The 17,268-nt window shown below is 39.1% G+C and overlaps 1 protein-coding gene across 1 annotated transcript in view; it reads right to left on the reverse strand.

The window, feature by feature from the left end:
- Nucleotides 1-17,268, reverse strand: part of KCNQ5 (potassium voltage-gated channel subfamily Q member 5) — a 508,649-nt gene that overhangs the window by 96,968 nt on the left and 394,413 nt on the right. Inside the window, exon 3 of the mRNA XM_050951093.1 lies at nt 12,868-12,994. Within this exon, the coding sequence (XP_050807050.1) occupies nt 12,868-12,994 (127 nt within the window). The remainder of the gene's footprint in view (nt 1-12,867; nt 12,995-17,268) is intronic.

Genomic DNA, 17,268 nt, shown 5'->3' on the forward strand with positions numbered 1-17,268 from the left:
CCACCTCAAATACATCACCAAACTCATCCATTTCATCCTCATCCATAACATCCTTACATTCAACAACAAACACTTTGTCCAAACAATGAGAACAGCCATAGGTACTGAGGCTAACATATTGGGGAACCATCCTCTTTATGGCCCACCTCAAAGAAGAATTTCTGGACAAATTCACCACAAAACCAATTATATATCTGAGATACATTGATGATATTTTCATCCTCTTGAAAGATGACCTAAACTCTCTCACAGATTTCCACCACAACTTCAGTCACCACCACCCATCCAACAACCTCTCTCTAGAACACTCCCATACCAATATCAACTTCCTGGATACCATGATCAGCTTCAGCAATGGAACTCTACAGGAAATTATTTAAAAGAAGCCCATGGATCACCACACTTATGTTCCCGGATCCAACAACCACCCCAAACATACCAAGAAATCTGTTATCTACAGCCAGGCACTCAGCTGTATACGCTCCAAGGAGAAAGTCTGGGATAAAAACCTTAACACACTTAAAACCACCTTCACCAAACAAGGAAAATCCATCAGACAAGTAGATCACATCATAAAATTGGCCAGCCAAATATCCAGAGAGAAACTGCTTCAGCGTGGAAAAGAACTCTCCAACCATACCCCTCTAGTTGTCACTCATCACCCCACACTGGAATCCGTAAGGGGTATTATTAAACAATTACAATACATACTCAGTGGGGACCACATCCTGAAAGAAATATTTCCTAAACCTCCTCTCTTCTGCTCTTCAAACAACAGTGTTGCCAAGCTCATGATCAGAAGGAAGCTCCCCACAGACCAGGACACACCAACTGAAAGCAGCACTGGACCCTGCCATAACAAAAGATGCAAAACCTTCAGACATATCTCCACTGCTACCATGATCAATACCCCCAGCAACACACCTTTCAAGATCCATGGGTCCTACAGATGCCTGTCTCAACATGTGGTGTATCTCATCCAATGCACTAACTGCCCAAATAACAACTAGGCGAGTGAAAGAAGACAATCCCTATGCTCTTGAATGAACTCACACAGGAAAATGAGAGACAAAACCATCATATCACCCTTGGGCAAATACTTTTCACAAAACAATCACTCTATATCTGACCTCTCAGTTCTTGTCCCCAAAGGAAACCTGCATAACATCTTTAAAAGACAAGCCTGGGAGCTTAAATTCATAATCTTGTTAGACACTAAAAATCATGGACTTAGTAAAGACACTGGATTTATAGTTCATTACAACAATCTATAAGCCACTAACCCGCTTTTGTCCTATGACTTCAGAGGAGTTAACTGCTCACTTCATCTTGAATGGTCTCTTACAATGTTAACTACTTATGCTAAACAATCTGTTCCATCTTGTATTTTGCTGTGACACTCTGAGTATGTTTCCCAGACCTGAAGAAGAGCTCTGTGCAAGTTCAAAAGCTTGTCTCTTTCACCACCAGAAGCTGGGCCAGTTAAAGATATTATCTCATCCATCTTGTCTCTCTAATATCCTGGGACCAATAAGGCCATAGCAAACAGTCATTCCTCATGTCTCTTTCATGCTTTAAACAAAAATGCAGACATTTAAATGATTATAATTAGGCTTCAGAGTTAACATGCATTTGCAACAAATACGGTCATTGACACCTTTCTTAGACCTGTCACTTCAGCCTGCCTGCAAAATCAGATAGTTAGCCCTGCATTATTACATTTGCTTTATATTTTTAGGGTTATTGCCACAATCATAAAGGTTAAAAAGTTATATTGTCTTACAAATTGGAGTTTAGATTCTGGAGCACAAGCTATAGCCACTAGGCAAAAGTACCAACTAGAAGAACTGCTGCAAGCTGGCCAGATTTGATCTGTTATATGTAGTATTTGTAGATAAGACAGTTAATACACAAAGCATCATTTACTGGGATATAATGTTATCTAATATTGTTAAGTGTGTGATATAAATACATTTGTTGTTGTGCTACAGAATGTTTCTCCTTACTCCATTTACTGTGGTGTCAGAAATAGATTTGTGGATAGCCATTTGGGGCCTGATTCTGACCCCATTGCACTACTCTGAAGGTCAGGGTTTTAGTCACTTCAGAAATGGCTATGAGCGACATTCCATTCTCTGCAGCAACGCAAATGAATGGAAACATCTGTGGAAAATGGAGCTTCTTCTGACATTGTGATCAATTATGAAGTACTTGTAAGTCTAGATTAAAAACAAGACTTGGCAATCAGATTGGCCACACTGAACATAGCAATGGGCCAGGCCTATATTTTAACTTGCCATTAACAAATAAAGGCTGGCAAGATATAACAGAAATCTTAACCACTTCTGAAAAACACATGCTATCTAAAAGAAATGAGAATGCATCTTTTCTAAATTACAATATGTGATCAAAATGAAACATCAATTACAGAAAAGTGCTAACACAACTGCATCATCTACCCTCATGCTGATATACTCTCTACCCTACACTACTTACCCTTGCTTACAGATTAATTTATTAGAAACAGTCTAGTCTTAGGGACAAATTAAGGATGAAGCCACAGCAGAAAACAAGCAAAATAAATAATAATAATCATAGCTACAAAAACTTAAAGCATCAGACAGAGTGGAAGATTTACAATACACAAGATAGCTTCAAACATCATAGGTTAAACTGAAAAAAACAGAACTGTCTGTAGGCAGAGAACAGCAAAAATGTATTTACTGAGGGCGGGGGCGGGGGGAGGGGGGATGGAATAACATGAATGAGGCAAATGCCCATCATCAGAGACAAAGGAGATTAATGTGATTACTGACACTAAAAATAAAAATCAAGAAAGTTGCAAGGTAGTTATAGAAAGATCCTATAATATATACCAGTCACATTTCTTCAAATGAGTTTGTCTATACCATCACCCACTGGGTTGGGGCTGTGAGAAAGAGCTGTTTGCACAACTAAACCTGCAAGCCCCTCCACAAATAGTTCATATAGCCAGATATCAGACTGACAATTGTCCTGTCTTCAATGTAATAAGCTTTAACAATTACTCTAATGTCATTCTAGACAGACTGCACAAACTCAGGTACAGAAACTCTAAATAACAATGGCACATATGGGACCTTGCAGATAAATGCACACTGGCATGCTCATAATGGGAAATGCCACAAACTGGACTTTAACATAAACTGCCACCAGGCAGGTGCACCTTAGTCCACCAGAATCTAGTGAAAGGTTGGGCATTGCACAGTTGGGGCAATATAACAGTCAGCTGCAGAAGTATACAATAATATACATCCAGCAAAGGAACCAGTGATGGATCAAAATGTGAAGGTTTTAAATGATTCAACACTCTGCCTGAAGCACTTCACTGGATATCATATCAAAGGGAAACTTGCACAGCAACCAATATATTTGAAGCAATTCTTTTTTTAAAAAAAAAAGAAGCTAAAATGGAACTGACAATTATTTTGAGGTAAGAGCTATTTTACTACTTTGTGGACTCCATTCAGTTGACATAGATGGCTGTGTATATTTGGCATAATCCTGCTCTAGATGAGTGACTAAAACATAAACATTAAATCCTAAAAGTTCTGTAAGGGACGGATGTTATTGTCAACAACTATTTAGGTTGGGGTATGGTAAATATCTTATGAATTTCAACAGAGATTATGATTGTAATCTGATAACCAACTGAGCAGAGTATGCAAATCTCAGAATGAATAAAGGAAGGTTGGAGGGAGGGAGAGGAACAGAGGCCAATTCTGTCAGCAATTTCATATACAGACACCGCTAATAGCAGAAGGTTTAGCGCCAGCCCCTAAAAACATTTTAGCAATTTTGGACATACCCTGTCTAAAAAGTGCACAAAGTGTACAGTATTCATCCAATTACTATCCATCCAATTCCTATCACTTCCTCTGCAAGGTCAATGACCCTCTTGATGTGTTGAAGGCTCATGGATGCTGCTGGGAATTCTAGCATCAAAATGTTTTCAAAGAGTTTCAAAGGTTAGTGACCAACCATCCAGCCCTAAAATATGACAGGAATGGAATCTGCAACTGAATTACAGGGTGAATATGGATGAAGGGACTCCGGACTGCTAAATGATCAGCCTGTGGCATTTGACTTTAGGACACCTTTTCTAGCAAAGTAAAATCTATGCTCAAATGTGTAAAGAATGTCTAGCTTTGTTTTTGCATGTACCAAGTTTGATTGATATCATCTGGTATGAGACCACACATGTGGACACAGTACATAATGCTTTGGAAATGATCTTCAATAATTTCTATTAGCTCCCAAAGGCCTTCAAAGAAAGTAATTAAAATGTCACTTAGATAGACAATACAGAAAAGGATCTCTGACATTTATCATGGACTTTCCATTGCAAACCTGCCCTCTGCTCTGTCCACTGGCTTCCCATTGAAAACCTTTAAGGTGCTCAAAGGTCTGGGCCCAGCATAGCTAAAAGATCACCTAATACTCTGACCCTGGTCCTAATCCCAACAACTCCACTCCTCAGGCACAACAGAACTTTCTACCACAAGGGAAAAACTCATCTGTGCAGGAAACAGAGTTTTCTTGGAGGCCAATCCTAGACTGGAACAAACTTCCACAGGAGCTAACTACCACTACAAACTTCACCACCTTCCACTTAAAGTGCAAGGTGTACTTCTTCAGCTTTGCCTGCTCTAACATAAACACACAACAGTGTGGACTTAAAAGTAACCATACCAAAACAAAATGTGATGCTGCACACACAATTTTTTCCCGAGAGAGAAAATGAGAGTGGGAGAATGAACCACATGGGACAGATGTTAATCATGTCACTTAATGCACTATTCGAAGGTGCTGAGATACTATGGTGATGAGGCTGCTATAAGAACATACACAGAGTAGAATCAGAACACCAAACTACTGAGATCTCAGCTCATGCCAAAAAGATGTAACCAGGAACTGAAGTGTACCAACCAAGCAGACTTCCCTTGAATGGTGGGTAAGTAGATTCTAAAAATAGAGGACCAGACTTTATCATCCTTACCCACAGTAAGCAGTACCTTAGTCTGCCAGTAGGCCTGTTACCCGCTGAGTAGGTAACTGCTTCACACACTCCAAACAATTGTTTTGTCAGGACTGCCAGCCATGACATTAAACATTTGTGAAAAAAGCCCTACAGGGTTTGGGACCTATTTACCTTAAAAAAAATGTCACTCTTCCTCTGACCTTCACTGTGCCAGCTGAGATCATCCGAGGCACCTTCACTAACAGTCAGTAAGGAACAAATCTTGTTAATCTTGCTCAAATGAGTAATCTGGTTGGCTATAACTAGACTACTCTCTGGAGTAAGGCGAACAGGGTTTGGCTCTGAATGTGTTTGCTTAAAGTTTATAACAGAGCGTTCTTAGCAGATGGCTCCCAACTGTGAAGCTTGATCCTTCCAGACCTCAATTTTCCAACCTTTAGAATGTAATGCAAGGCACATCTCTTTGGTTAAGCATATACTTAACTATGACCATAATCAGGGGGTACAGGAAAGGGGTTATTTATGCTGTTTATTGAGGGCAGTAAATTTACTGTCTAGTTGCATTTAATCTATGTAATGTACTATGGTGATGGGCACATAACATATAATTTCATAAATAAATTAACACCCCAACTGACCTTGCAACAACCTAGATGTAGAGTTGTTTATAGTGGGCTTACAAAAATGTCCTGTGATGGTAATTACTACTTTGATTAATGAGAAATAGTTCCTGTAACACATGATAGCTGCTGCTATCACTGAATGCTCCAAAGCAAGGTTTGCCAAGACATACAAGAGACTGATTATGGAGAAAGTACTTAAGTTTCCCTGTTGGGAATCTGCACAGTTAAAACATCAGCAGAATTTGAACTTGTATAACTTTCATCGTACTACAGCTAGTTGAGTGATAAAGTAGGAGCAGCTGTAAGGAAACTACTAATGGACTAACAGAGATGCATGAAAAGCATTACTGGACTGGAGAAATACACCATCGGAAAGCATGGACAGCTGCCCTGCACTGGAAACTTCTTATATCACTAGAGACAGGTATAACATACCAGGGTACAGTCCAGACCAGTCACCCCTGCTCTGCAACCCTGAGTGCCTTACAGTGCTTTGCTGAAGTAGCTCCAACCTGGGCCACTCATAAACAGCCTTTCAGAATGCAAGTGATTCCCTGAGTGTCTGTGTGTAACTGACAGCAAGACTTGGGTTACACTCTAGCTCCATCAGCCTGGGTTATACTGGAGGGTGACCCCAACACACCTCTATCTCAGATTCCACCCCCAGAAACATATGTCCTGTACTGCCCAGCCCTCTCCTGGACAGTCCACATATATTAAGTCCGTTATTCCTTTAGCAAAATAATATGCCATTTTATTTCTCAAATAGTTTTTCAGACACTTCAATTTAAACACATCGGATTAGATAAAACAGTAAAGCAAGTTAACTACAAAAAGATTTTAAGTGAGTATAAGTAATGAGACATAATATCAGAAATGGTTACAAGAAAAATAAAGATAAAACATTCACTATTGTCTAACTTAAACTATATTGGATCAAGCAAAGTTTCTCACTAGATGCTTCAGCAGATTATTGAACAAACTCTCAGGTCAGGACCCCTTCCCCCAGAGTCCAATGCCTGCTTTCTTTGTCTCTTTGGGTGTGGAGAATGCGCTAGGTGGTGGTGGGGGTGTCTCCTGGGGTGTTTGTCCCTCCTTTTGATAGTTTCAGTCCCCCTTTGAAATACATTTCCAGCTAAAACCCTGGAGATTAAGAGTCTATGGGAAGGATATTCCCTGCTGTTTTCTTCACCTGTTTGAACTTCCTTTGTCTTCCCTTCCTGCTTGATGCCTCTGTGTGATGGTTAAATGCAAATTAAGTAGAGCACACATCCCTTTGATTAGGACAGCCCTGTTTGCCTTCTGTTGGGGCAGGGCTGTGAGGTTTGGAATATACACCATACTGAGGGTCTTATAACTTCACATACAATGTTGACACACATATTTTAATCAGGACAATACTGACCAGCAAATTATGAGTTTTGAAATGATACCTTACAAGGTGTCCTTTGTATAAAGATTATTACAATGGTGTGTAGAGTGTGAATACAGGGGTATATACTGTCACAATGGGCTCAGACCAAAACTCTAGGTCAAAACATTCCCAAACAAGGGGCTGAAAACCCAGATTCAAATCTGGAGTTTGCAGAAGGTTGGGGCAGTCAGATTCAATGGAAAACTCTACTGCCACAACCATAGTTTCATAAGAACTACTGAGGAACAACTGTCCTTCAAGGCAGAGCTAGACAGATCACACACTGCAACTCCAGGTTCAGGGGCTGTTAGAGACACTGGTGACTGCTGGAGAGGAAGCTCAGTGGCTAGTGACCCATAGTTGATGCAAAGGATGCCAGAATATAATTATCTTGCCAGTTGCACAATTCCCTGACTCTGACCATCAGTAGAACGAAGACACCTTGCGAACTGAGAGAGTAGTAAGATAGCTTACAAACTTAAAAACTTTATTGGTAACCAACTAAATGCCTGAAACTATCACTTCAGCTTTAGAAGGAGCACTATAATGAGAGTTTTGTACAAAAGTTCTATGAGAGTATACCCTGTATTTGTAGACGGTCAGTTAATAGGAACAGCACACCTACTGACATATACATTAAGTATTGTTTTTGTGTATGCAAGTTCAAGAATTAAATTTTCTCTCTGCTGTATGAAACAATTTACTGAGAGATGGTGATGACATCATAATAAAGCATATAAGCAAAATTCTTAACTAGAACCTAATGATAAGTTTATTAGTGCTGTCTTTTATGCATGGCCTTGATTAATTCTCTACAAGATCTAAAATGGAGCAGTTTTCCAGCTACTTCAGCCTGTAATAAGACCCAGGAAAGCAGAAGATGGTAATTAACACAGGACAGACTTCTCAGGGTCTGGGAAAGGAAGGAAGATGAAGGACTACTTTGAACACTCTTCCCTGAGTTATCTAATCAATATGGATTGGATGCAGAGTAAAAAGAAACAAGGAGAAAGATGTTTGGCTGGGATAGTCAGCTCTTTGCTGTCTTCTCATGCTACAGGAAGCCCTTTTTCAGTAACCAGTTCATTCTGGTTACAAACACAGTGAGTTGTGGCACACTGCCAGCAACTGCAGACATACTTCAGCTGATTTAGGAAATCAGGACAAACACCAAACCAAAGTGGGAGCTGATCTAGATAGCTTGTATGTTTGCTACTGGTGCATCAATCGGACCATTAATACTTTACTGGTACCTCTGGTAGAAGGAGCATTGCAGGATTTAAAGGATAAATAACGTCCTTACAAAATTATCCATTGATCAGATGGTAGCTTCTCTAGGTAGGAGAGGCTGGTATTTCATGGGACTAGGCACACTGGAAGGCAAAAAATGAAGGAAAACTGGCAGGAACTCAAGAAATTTGGGAAATTTTACAAGGCAGATCTCTGAGTTTGGCTATAAGTTTAGGTGATTAATTTCCTGTTCCTCACTCCATGTATCAAGTGATATATGTGGCTATGGTTACTCTGTGATGGAACACATAATTTTCATACTTCAAACACAGAAGCAAATGACCAAAAACACTGGAGACAAATTCTAAGAGCAGTGATGACTAGACCAATAATTAAAATACCCCAGTATCAGAGCGGCTTTATAGTCATGTGTTTCTGTAGGATGTCCATGAAAGTTCTTTAATAATAATAATAGTGTCCTCTTCCTGGGCAGTTCTACCTTCTTCTCTCTCCTACTTTCCAATCTGTACCAAAAGGGACATATCCCTTCCTTTGCCCTTTCCAGACCTGGGTGACCTCATCAGCTGTATGGCTTCAGCTATCATCTTTATATTCATAAGTCATAAATCCATCCCTCTAGTTTGTCTCTGAAGCTGTCTAGATGTCCCAGCTCCACCTAAAACAGAACCCCAAGTCTTCCTCTCCCCATCACAGTGGATAACTATAAGAGATGTGCAAATAATTGATTTTTCAATCACCAAGCTAAAGAGTTGTTCTCACGCTCTGTCTTTGGCCTTATGAATTTTTGTGTGTTTATTCAAATTAGAACAGCTGCAACAGGAGAGACTAGTCTTTACCCTGGTGGTTAGGGCACTGCCTTGAGGGGTGGAGGCTGAGTTCAAGTCTCTGCTCTAATATGTACTCAAAGTGAAGAGACTCAGAGAGACTGAGTGCAACCCCCACAGAATACCCTATAGGCTAGTGGCGGGGGTGCTCATATGGGAGGAGTAGATCTGTGTTCAAGTTCCTGTTCCAGAATAGGGATTCAAACCCTGGCTCTTCCACATCCCAAGTTCCTTAATCACTGTGCTAAAGGTTATAGGGAGGGATGGGGATGCTCACACTCTGAATCTGGCCCTGGAAAAGTTTTTCTCAGATGAAATTTATAGGATCAAATTTACAAATAGTTTTGGGTTGACTGAAACCGCGTTTTTCAACAAAAGCAGCAAAGAGTCCTGTGGCACCTTATAGACTAACAGATGTTTTGGAGCATGAGCTTTCGTGGGTGAATACCCACTTCGTCAGATGCATGTAGTGGAAATTTTCAACAAGTAAACTATTTTTCCAAAAAACATTTCGCCCAGCTCTAATAACTACATCATCCTTCCCTATGCTAGCTACAAAGTCAATGCCTTTTTAAAGGAAGAAGTGTATTTTTGCCATTCAAGGGCACTTTTTGTTTTGGGATGTCAATGAATTGTCTAACAGAACTGTCAGTTTCTTGCTATTATTCTTATTTCTTTTTTTAAATATTGCAATAGTACCTAGGAGGCCCAGTCATGGACAATACTCTATTGTGCTAGGTGCTGCATATACACAGATTTGTTCCTATTGACTTTTAATGAAAATTATGTAATTTTGCAGTGGCTCAGATTTTTTTGTTTTGTGGCACTACACCATCCTAGGGTAAATGTGTCCTAGATATGCCCACATCTTGAATATTGCATGCAGATCTGGTCGCCCCATCTCAAAAAAGATATACTGGAATTGAAAAAGGTACAGAAAAGGGCAACAAAAATTATCAGTGGTATGGAACAGCTTCCATACCTCTACAGCATGACATGGCAACATTCATTTGCAGTGCTGAAATTCCAGCTTCAAATTGATATGCTTAGCACATGGGTCGGCGCTTGTGTGCTCTGTGGATGAGATATGCTGGTCAAGTAGTAATTAGGTAAAATAAGGGATAGCAGGCAGCTTTCAATCTAACACAAAATGCACAGCTAGGATGAATAACACAATTCTATTTCCCATTTCCTCTGAGACAGCAAGTAGGGTGCAAAGCTGGCCAACATGTACTGATGTATCTTTTCTTACCAAGGAGCACACAGAGTTGTTTGTAAACTAACTTGTCAGACTTACTGACATCATAGGCTTCTTATTGTAAGTATTGGTCTTACCCACTGATAGGTCATTAGTGAAAGCTGAAAAAAACAAAGGCTCTCTGAACTTGACCTTTTTGTAATCCGAACATTTATTTCCATCTCTTAGGCCACTGACCTAAGTAATTGTGTTTGACTGCAAAAGTAGTTAGATCTGCTGAGGACATATGGGCAAGTTAAATTAAGGGCAAACAGACCATGGCTGTAAAGATATCACTATTACATTGAAATGGGAAGTAGAATGAATAAACTGTAAATAAGGACTGAATAACAAAAAGCCAAATCTGGCCATGGGATTTTAGAGGAACTCTGCATTGACTTTAATGGGGAGTTCAGCTTATAAAGCTGTATGAATCAACACAATTAGTAGACCTATTAAAAAAAAATAGAAAAGAATTCTAGTTTTCAAGTGATCCAAAAAGTAAAAGTAAACTAACCATAAAGGAAAATTGCTAAGTATTTAGAGCAATACAGTCAAATAATTTAGGCCCAACATTGAGAGTCCCCTCAGGAAAAACATTTTACAAATGCTAAGAAATAGAAAGGTATTCATTACGTTTTTTTCCATTAGTTCATTTTTTAAATGCTGCAGCATGAGGTATGAAGCGCGAGAATATTACAGTCCATGAGAAAAAGCAGAGATAGGAACAAATGGGGCCAGTTTAATAGTTAGAAACAAGTGAAGAGCAAGAAACAACCAGTGAAAACAGTGAAAAATCTATAACAATTGCTTAAAATTATGGTCTAGATTGTGACCTAACCCCACGCAATGGTGTCTATGTTGTAGTGTTGCTCCTAGAATGGCCCAGAAGGGAGACTGACTGCCAGAGTGTGCTCCCCGATATGCTGGTGTAGATACACTGCTGGGGGTTGGAGTCAAAGCTATATTCACTCCTCACTCCTTCCTGCTCTTTGGCACGCAGGGGGGACACAGCAGCACTGTGGAGCATGCTACCCACCAGGTACTGAAAGCTGCGTTATGGTGCCTGGCTACATGGCGTGCTTTATACCCACCTTGCTCTCTTGGCTTAGTGCCCAGAACAGGCCTTCTTTAATTATCGACAGGTTCATAAGCAATACAGGTTTGGATATATAACTTTGAGCACGACTGTGTCCCTTAACTAACTTCCTTTATGCAAGGAATTAACACCTCCAAAGTGAAGTATGTTAGCAGCAAAGGACTTGCACACAGTAGGAGGAAAGAAAACTGAAGATAAACTGAAGCTGGATTGCACAAATTGTGGTTATCTCCAAAGAGTTCTAGGACAGCAGCAAGTAACCTGGGATGTTATATGTTTCTGTTATTTAAATGTTTGACTTATTTTATGGTTAATAAACCACCTGTGCTGAATTGTCTGGTTCTGTTGTCTTGAATTATGTACAGTAGAACCTTGATTACTAATGGGTTTGATTAATCAGGGGAGTCATATTGCTGAACGCAGGAGACGGAATGTCTGAGGGGCTGGCTTCCCCAATGAAGGCTGCCTGTGGAAGGCAGGAAAGAGTGGAGTTTCTACACACAAGTCCCTTCTGTCTCCTCTTCAGCCAGTTGGTCTTGGGGAAACAGGTAACTTCCTCTCCCTACTTTCCTCTTTAGCAAACTGTGCAGTAAACCTCAGGGGACATGTTGTTCCCTAAGGTCACATTAGATCTGGCTAACCACAGTTTGGATATGGGACTCAAAGTTCTACTGTAATTATTGGAAAAACAGCCCCTACAATTGATAATTACAGGAATTACCATAAAGTGCTTAATAATGATGTTTTTATAGATGATACACCTCTGAGTAATGCAAAATGGCAGAAACCCACTGTGACCTTCTCTATACGATCCTAATCAACCTTTACCTGACACACCCACACTTATCTTGGTTAGTGTACTTGTAAGGAACCTGCAGCATGGCTAATATTGGCTGCTCTCGCACTCTAAACATCACAGCTTCAACAAAAGTGATTCTTTTGGGAAGGTTTTGAGAACTCCACCAACTCATATTTCCCTCATTACAGCCCCCTGCAACTGATGGTGAGATTATTTGTTATTTGCATTGGGGCCTTTGGGTGCTACTGCAATTAGGTTGGGGACCCCTAGCATCTGGTCCTGTACAAACACAGGCAGGTATGTCTCCTGCCCCTAAGAGTTTATAATCTAATTTAAATGAGATGCAACAAGTGAGTGCAAATAGCAACTGGAGAGAACAGGGAGGTCAGAGAATGAGGGTAATGAAGCCAAGATCCTGCTGTTACACAGGTTCACTATTGCACCAACTTGTTGGTTCCAAATCAGACATTTTTTAAAAAAATTACAGTAAAATCAAGTAAATAAACTGAATCTGCCATGATGTGTACAAGAAATCAGCCAACCTGTGATGGCTAGGTTGTAACTTTTGGAATTTACATTGAAATTAATTGGGAAACTCACCGATTACACAGAATGGTTTCCTTGCAAATCGCAATCTTCCTTGCCATCCTCGGTAGCGACAACAGCAGCCAGCTGACCAGATGCGAATTATATATTCGAAACCAAACACAACAATCATGACAAACTCCTGCAAAGGGGAAATAAGAGACATGACTGTTTCAAGCTCTAGAAACAAAATAGCAAGAAATACTTGACAATTATGCCTGATGAATCAGTTCATCTAATGCAACTGTATTCCTTTTCCTGAATCAAACCTAACCGGCTCTGTATGGCATCAAAATCTAAGACTTGCACATCCATACAGTAAATACAAACACCCATAAGTTTCCCTATTAAGGGCACAATCCTGACCTGTGCATCACAAAATATCTTCTAAAGTCAGCTATTTAATGTGAAAGAATTAAGTGTCCAGTCAATGGCAAAACTCTCAGTGACTTTCAAAGTTCCACAATCAGGCCTGTGGTGATTTTACAAGAGACCCAATCATATACATATTCAAAACTGGGCTCTTATTTTGAAAGCTTAGTATTCTGGCAGGCACATTCTCATTTTACTCCATGGTAATGATATGCATGTGAAATAATTTAGGCCACACACAGGAATTCAAGAAACAAAGTTTTATTCTATAACAGTCTGAGATAAAACCTCCATGTGCTCATCTGGTGCAGCACGTGTTAGCAGTATTGTCCTGCTGATTTAGGGCTGGTTCCTGCTCTCATTAAAGTCAGGTAACGGAAGTGACCATAACTGGCCAATGGCATACACAGTTTGTGTCCCAGTAAATGCGTGTGCAAATTGTATGTAAGTTTTCCACATACAACTGTGTGTGTAAAACCTTTGAAAATCTGGCCTTGCTTTTTTTACTTTCAAGATAAAATTGTCTTTCAATTGTCTACCCATTTCAAAAGTTTCAGCCTATATTTGCAGCACATACAGCAGGCCAAATTCTGCTTTCAGTTCCACCAGTGAAGTCAGTGGAGTTGCAGCAGTTTAACGAAGTAGAATTTGGCCCTCTATTTCTTAAAGTGATCTGAACTGAAAGACATTAAAGGCATTCAAAGGCATTAAATTCAGGCATGGTACTATAATCTTCATTTAGATTTCCTCCCAAAATGTCATTGATATGGTATCCTGGTTTTAAAATGATTAAATGAGAGTTTGGTTAACTTGAAAACGGAAGAGAAAAGTACTTGAAGGAACTTATTAAGCAATTTATCAAGAAATGAAGGATGAAAGTTATTTGGCAGGTGACAAACATTTCGCTGTTCAGAATAAAGCTGTTCTATATCAACCAATTGAGTTGTTATCCTTACAGGATGAGGACTAGTGTGGTACCAGTAAGCAAGCATTACAAATAAACTAAACAGATGAATATTTGCAGGAAAAGGGTTGACTCACCTTTGATTTTTTTTTCAGTAAATCATTCATATGTTGTTGTTCTTAGACAGTAAAAGCCTAACACTCCCGAAAGTAAATCAGTTGCACACAGCATCTATGGTTAACTCAGGGACTCATTTACATGAACTAATGGCATAAATAGTTTTGTGGTGTGTAGTAATGCCCACTTAACTTATAATTAATGGCCTTATATATTCTGTATTGTGTTTGCCTAGCCTTGTGTACAGCTTTTTCCAAACATGCAATTCCTTCTTAAATAGATGTGTCAGCTTGATTTAAATTTATTACATGTATTAAACTGTACTTACAAGCCCATTGGAAGCTTCCTTTTTCACCTTTGTAAATCCTTGTATTTAAATTAATAAATCACATATAAACCTAAGATGAGAGCACCTTAATCATAACACAGTAACAGAAAAGGCCTAACACTGATTTGTTTAAAAAAATCCAAAGAACAATTAATATGATAGATTAGTGGAGTTTTTAATTACACTATTTCAGCAAACATTAAGGTACTTCTATGGACAGAATTACTTCACAGTACTCTAGAGTATTTATGTTTCTTATTCATTTTCTTGCTTAATCAATTCATTGACTATATTGCAAAATACTTCCTTTTTGTAGTAATTCCCAATAGTGGTTTAGTATGTGGCACATTTCCTGTAGGTCAATTCCCTGTAGGCCAAGAATGAAAAAAGGAAATACAATCTGGTTGGAAAAATTAGAGAAATGGTATTTTAGTTATTTAGCTACCACTTTTATGTTGTATATGGCTAAATCTGGCTTACATGTGGTCAGATGAGGTTTCCGACTTTTTGTGTGTTCATGGAAAGGATCTAGGTTATTTTACGCTTGATTCCACTGGTGAAGTTTACTTTTTCTTTGGGAGTGGTGGAAGGAGGGGCACATGGCAGATCTCCAATCATTGTCTTGATTCCCATTAAAATCTCTTGCTTGTTAAAATCTAGTCACATTTTGAATTAATTACTACAAAACCAGTTTGTATGGCAAACTGGGAATGCATATGCATGGGAAGCACACTGAAAATGTCATAATCTCTTCATCCCATGTACTGAATCTGATTCATACACATAGAAATATGCTCTCCTTAATGGTCCAGGCCCCACTAATGCTTCTGAGCTAGAATAGGCAAGAATGAAATTCATTCATGAATACCATATGGAAGTATTATTTTACAGCATTAACCATTTGGCTGAAACTCATAGCATATACTGCTGATATAATGAATGAGGTGAAGTATACTGAACTTTATGTAACATCACACTGGTGCCTATTACTGCCCGTTTTGTTTAGAGTTCATTTCCAATATTCCCATTAGGAATGACTGTTCTCAGTGTTTTCATAGCTATAGCAAGTGTGTCTGGGTGGGCGGGGGAGACATTGTGTGTTGAAATCTTATATGTGATTCAAGGTGTCCTGTGGAACAAGGTCTTTTCTGTCAGAAAGCACAATTTCTCTCTTTCACACACACATTTTGAAGAAAAAAATCCATGTGGGCATATTTAAGTCAAGGGAGTAAAAGAGATAAAGAATTTGCTTTCAGACATTCTTTGCAAGAGTATGAATTCTTTTAGATCAGATACATAGATTGAAACGTCTCAGTTTTATTCTGCAAGACATCACCATTTCTAGCAGTACTGCCCATTTAAGTATAGAGATTCTCTCTCAAGCCAGCAGAATTTTTCACAAATAAAATACATTTTAAGTGCAACCACTTGGCAAATGATCCTATTACCTTGCATGGGTATGCAGGATCAGATCTCCAGTGGCCATTGCTGTAGCTAAGCGAATGGAAGAGTCATATTTTTCAACTTATATTTCTATATGAGATTTTTTTTAAAGTCATCATTTAAAGGGTATAAGAAACTCATAGGTCATAAGCTACACTTGAATAAATTTGAAATTCTGTCTTAGACCACAAGACAGAAAAATCAGAGTCAAGAATGAAACCCAGTGCTTGTACCAGGGGATTGGTCCTGCTTTGAGCAGGGGGTTGGACTAGATGACTTCCTGAGGTCCCTTCTATGATTATCTATGATTCTCTGACCAGTTATTACAGCTGGCACGAGCTACTACTGTTAGATGCCTCAAACCACTGGAAGACTTTAAACGCTACAGGTACTTCAATACCAAAGGAGCAACTGAGGGAGTTGGAGATAGAATTTTACATTTTCCTTTCCATTTTCTGTCCTACTGAGGCAGGACTTCTGGGACACAGTTACATTGTCCTTACTCCTCCCAAACCATTGACTTTAAAGGTACTTTTGGCACGAGTGAGCAGGATCAGACTCATATAGATACTTTACTAAATGTTTTTTGTGTGTGGCTGCTCACCTACTTAGACACCATTCACCTGATTCTGATTTTCCTTACACCAGTGTGAGCGTAGATTAACTTCCCTGAGCTCAATGGAGCTACTACTGTGTAAAACAAATCAAATTTATGATTTTTATTTTATATATGAAGGTGGGTGAAGCTATGAGCCTACAGAAAATTCCTACTTACTACTAAAATGAGAATAAAATTCAGACTTTTAAATACTTTGAATATTGTTGATTTTTTGTTTTGTCCCTCAGTGATGGAGACACAAGGACCAAGCATAACTGGAAATACACCTAACAATTTGGACAGTTATTGGATTCCTTATAGTGACTTCCTACCATTTTAAAAGGCATTGTAAATATGTCATTCTAAGCAACACACACACATAAGTAAATCCGAATAAAACCTCATTGTTCTCTAATTTGCTTAAGGAACTCATCAAGACAGACTGCACCCGTGACTACACATACACTACAAACTGAAGCCTTTTGTAGAAGGGGGTGAGTAACCAAGCTCAAGTTTTCCCAGTAATTGATAAAACAGATTGTTTGGTTGATTTGGGTGGGAAAAAAGTCTTCACTACTTCCTGGAGTGCTATAAATTCTGCTCAACAGGACACAATAGTATCAGCTCCATCTGAACTGACTTTTTTTGCATTCA

Source organism: Gopherus flavomarginatus, chromosome 4 (genome assembly GCF_025201925.1).
Source record: "Gopherus flavomarginatus isolate rGopFla2 chromosome 4, rGopFla2.mat.asm, whole genome shotgun sequence".
NCBI lineage: Eukaryota > Metazoa > Chordata > Testudines > Testudinidae > Gopherus > Gopherus flavomarginatus.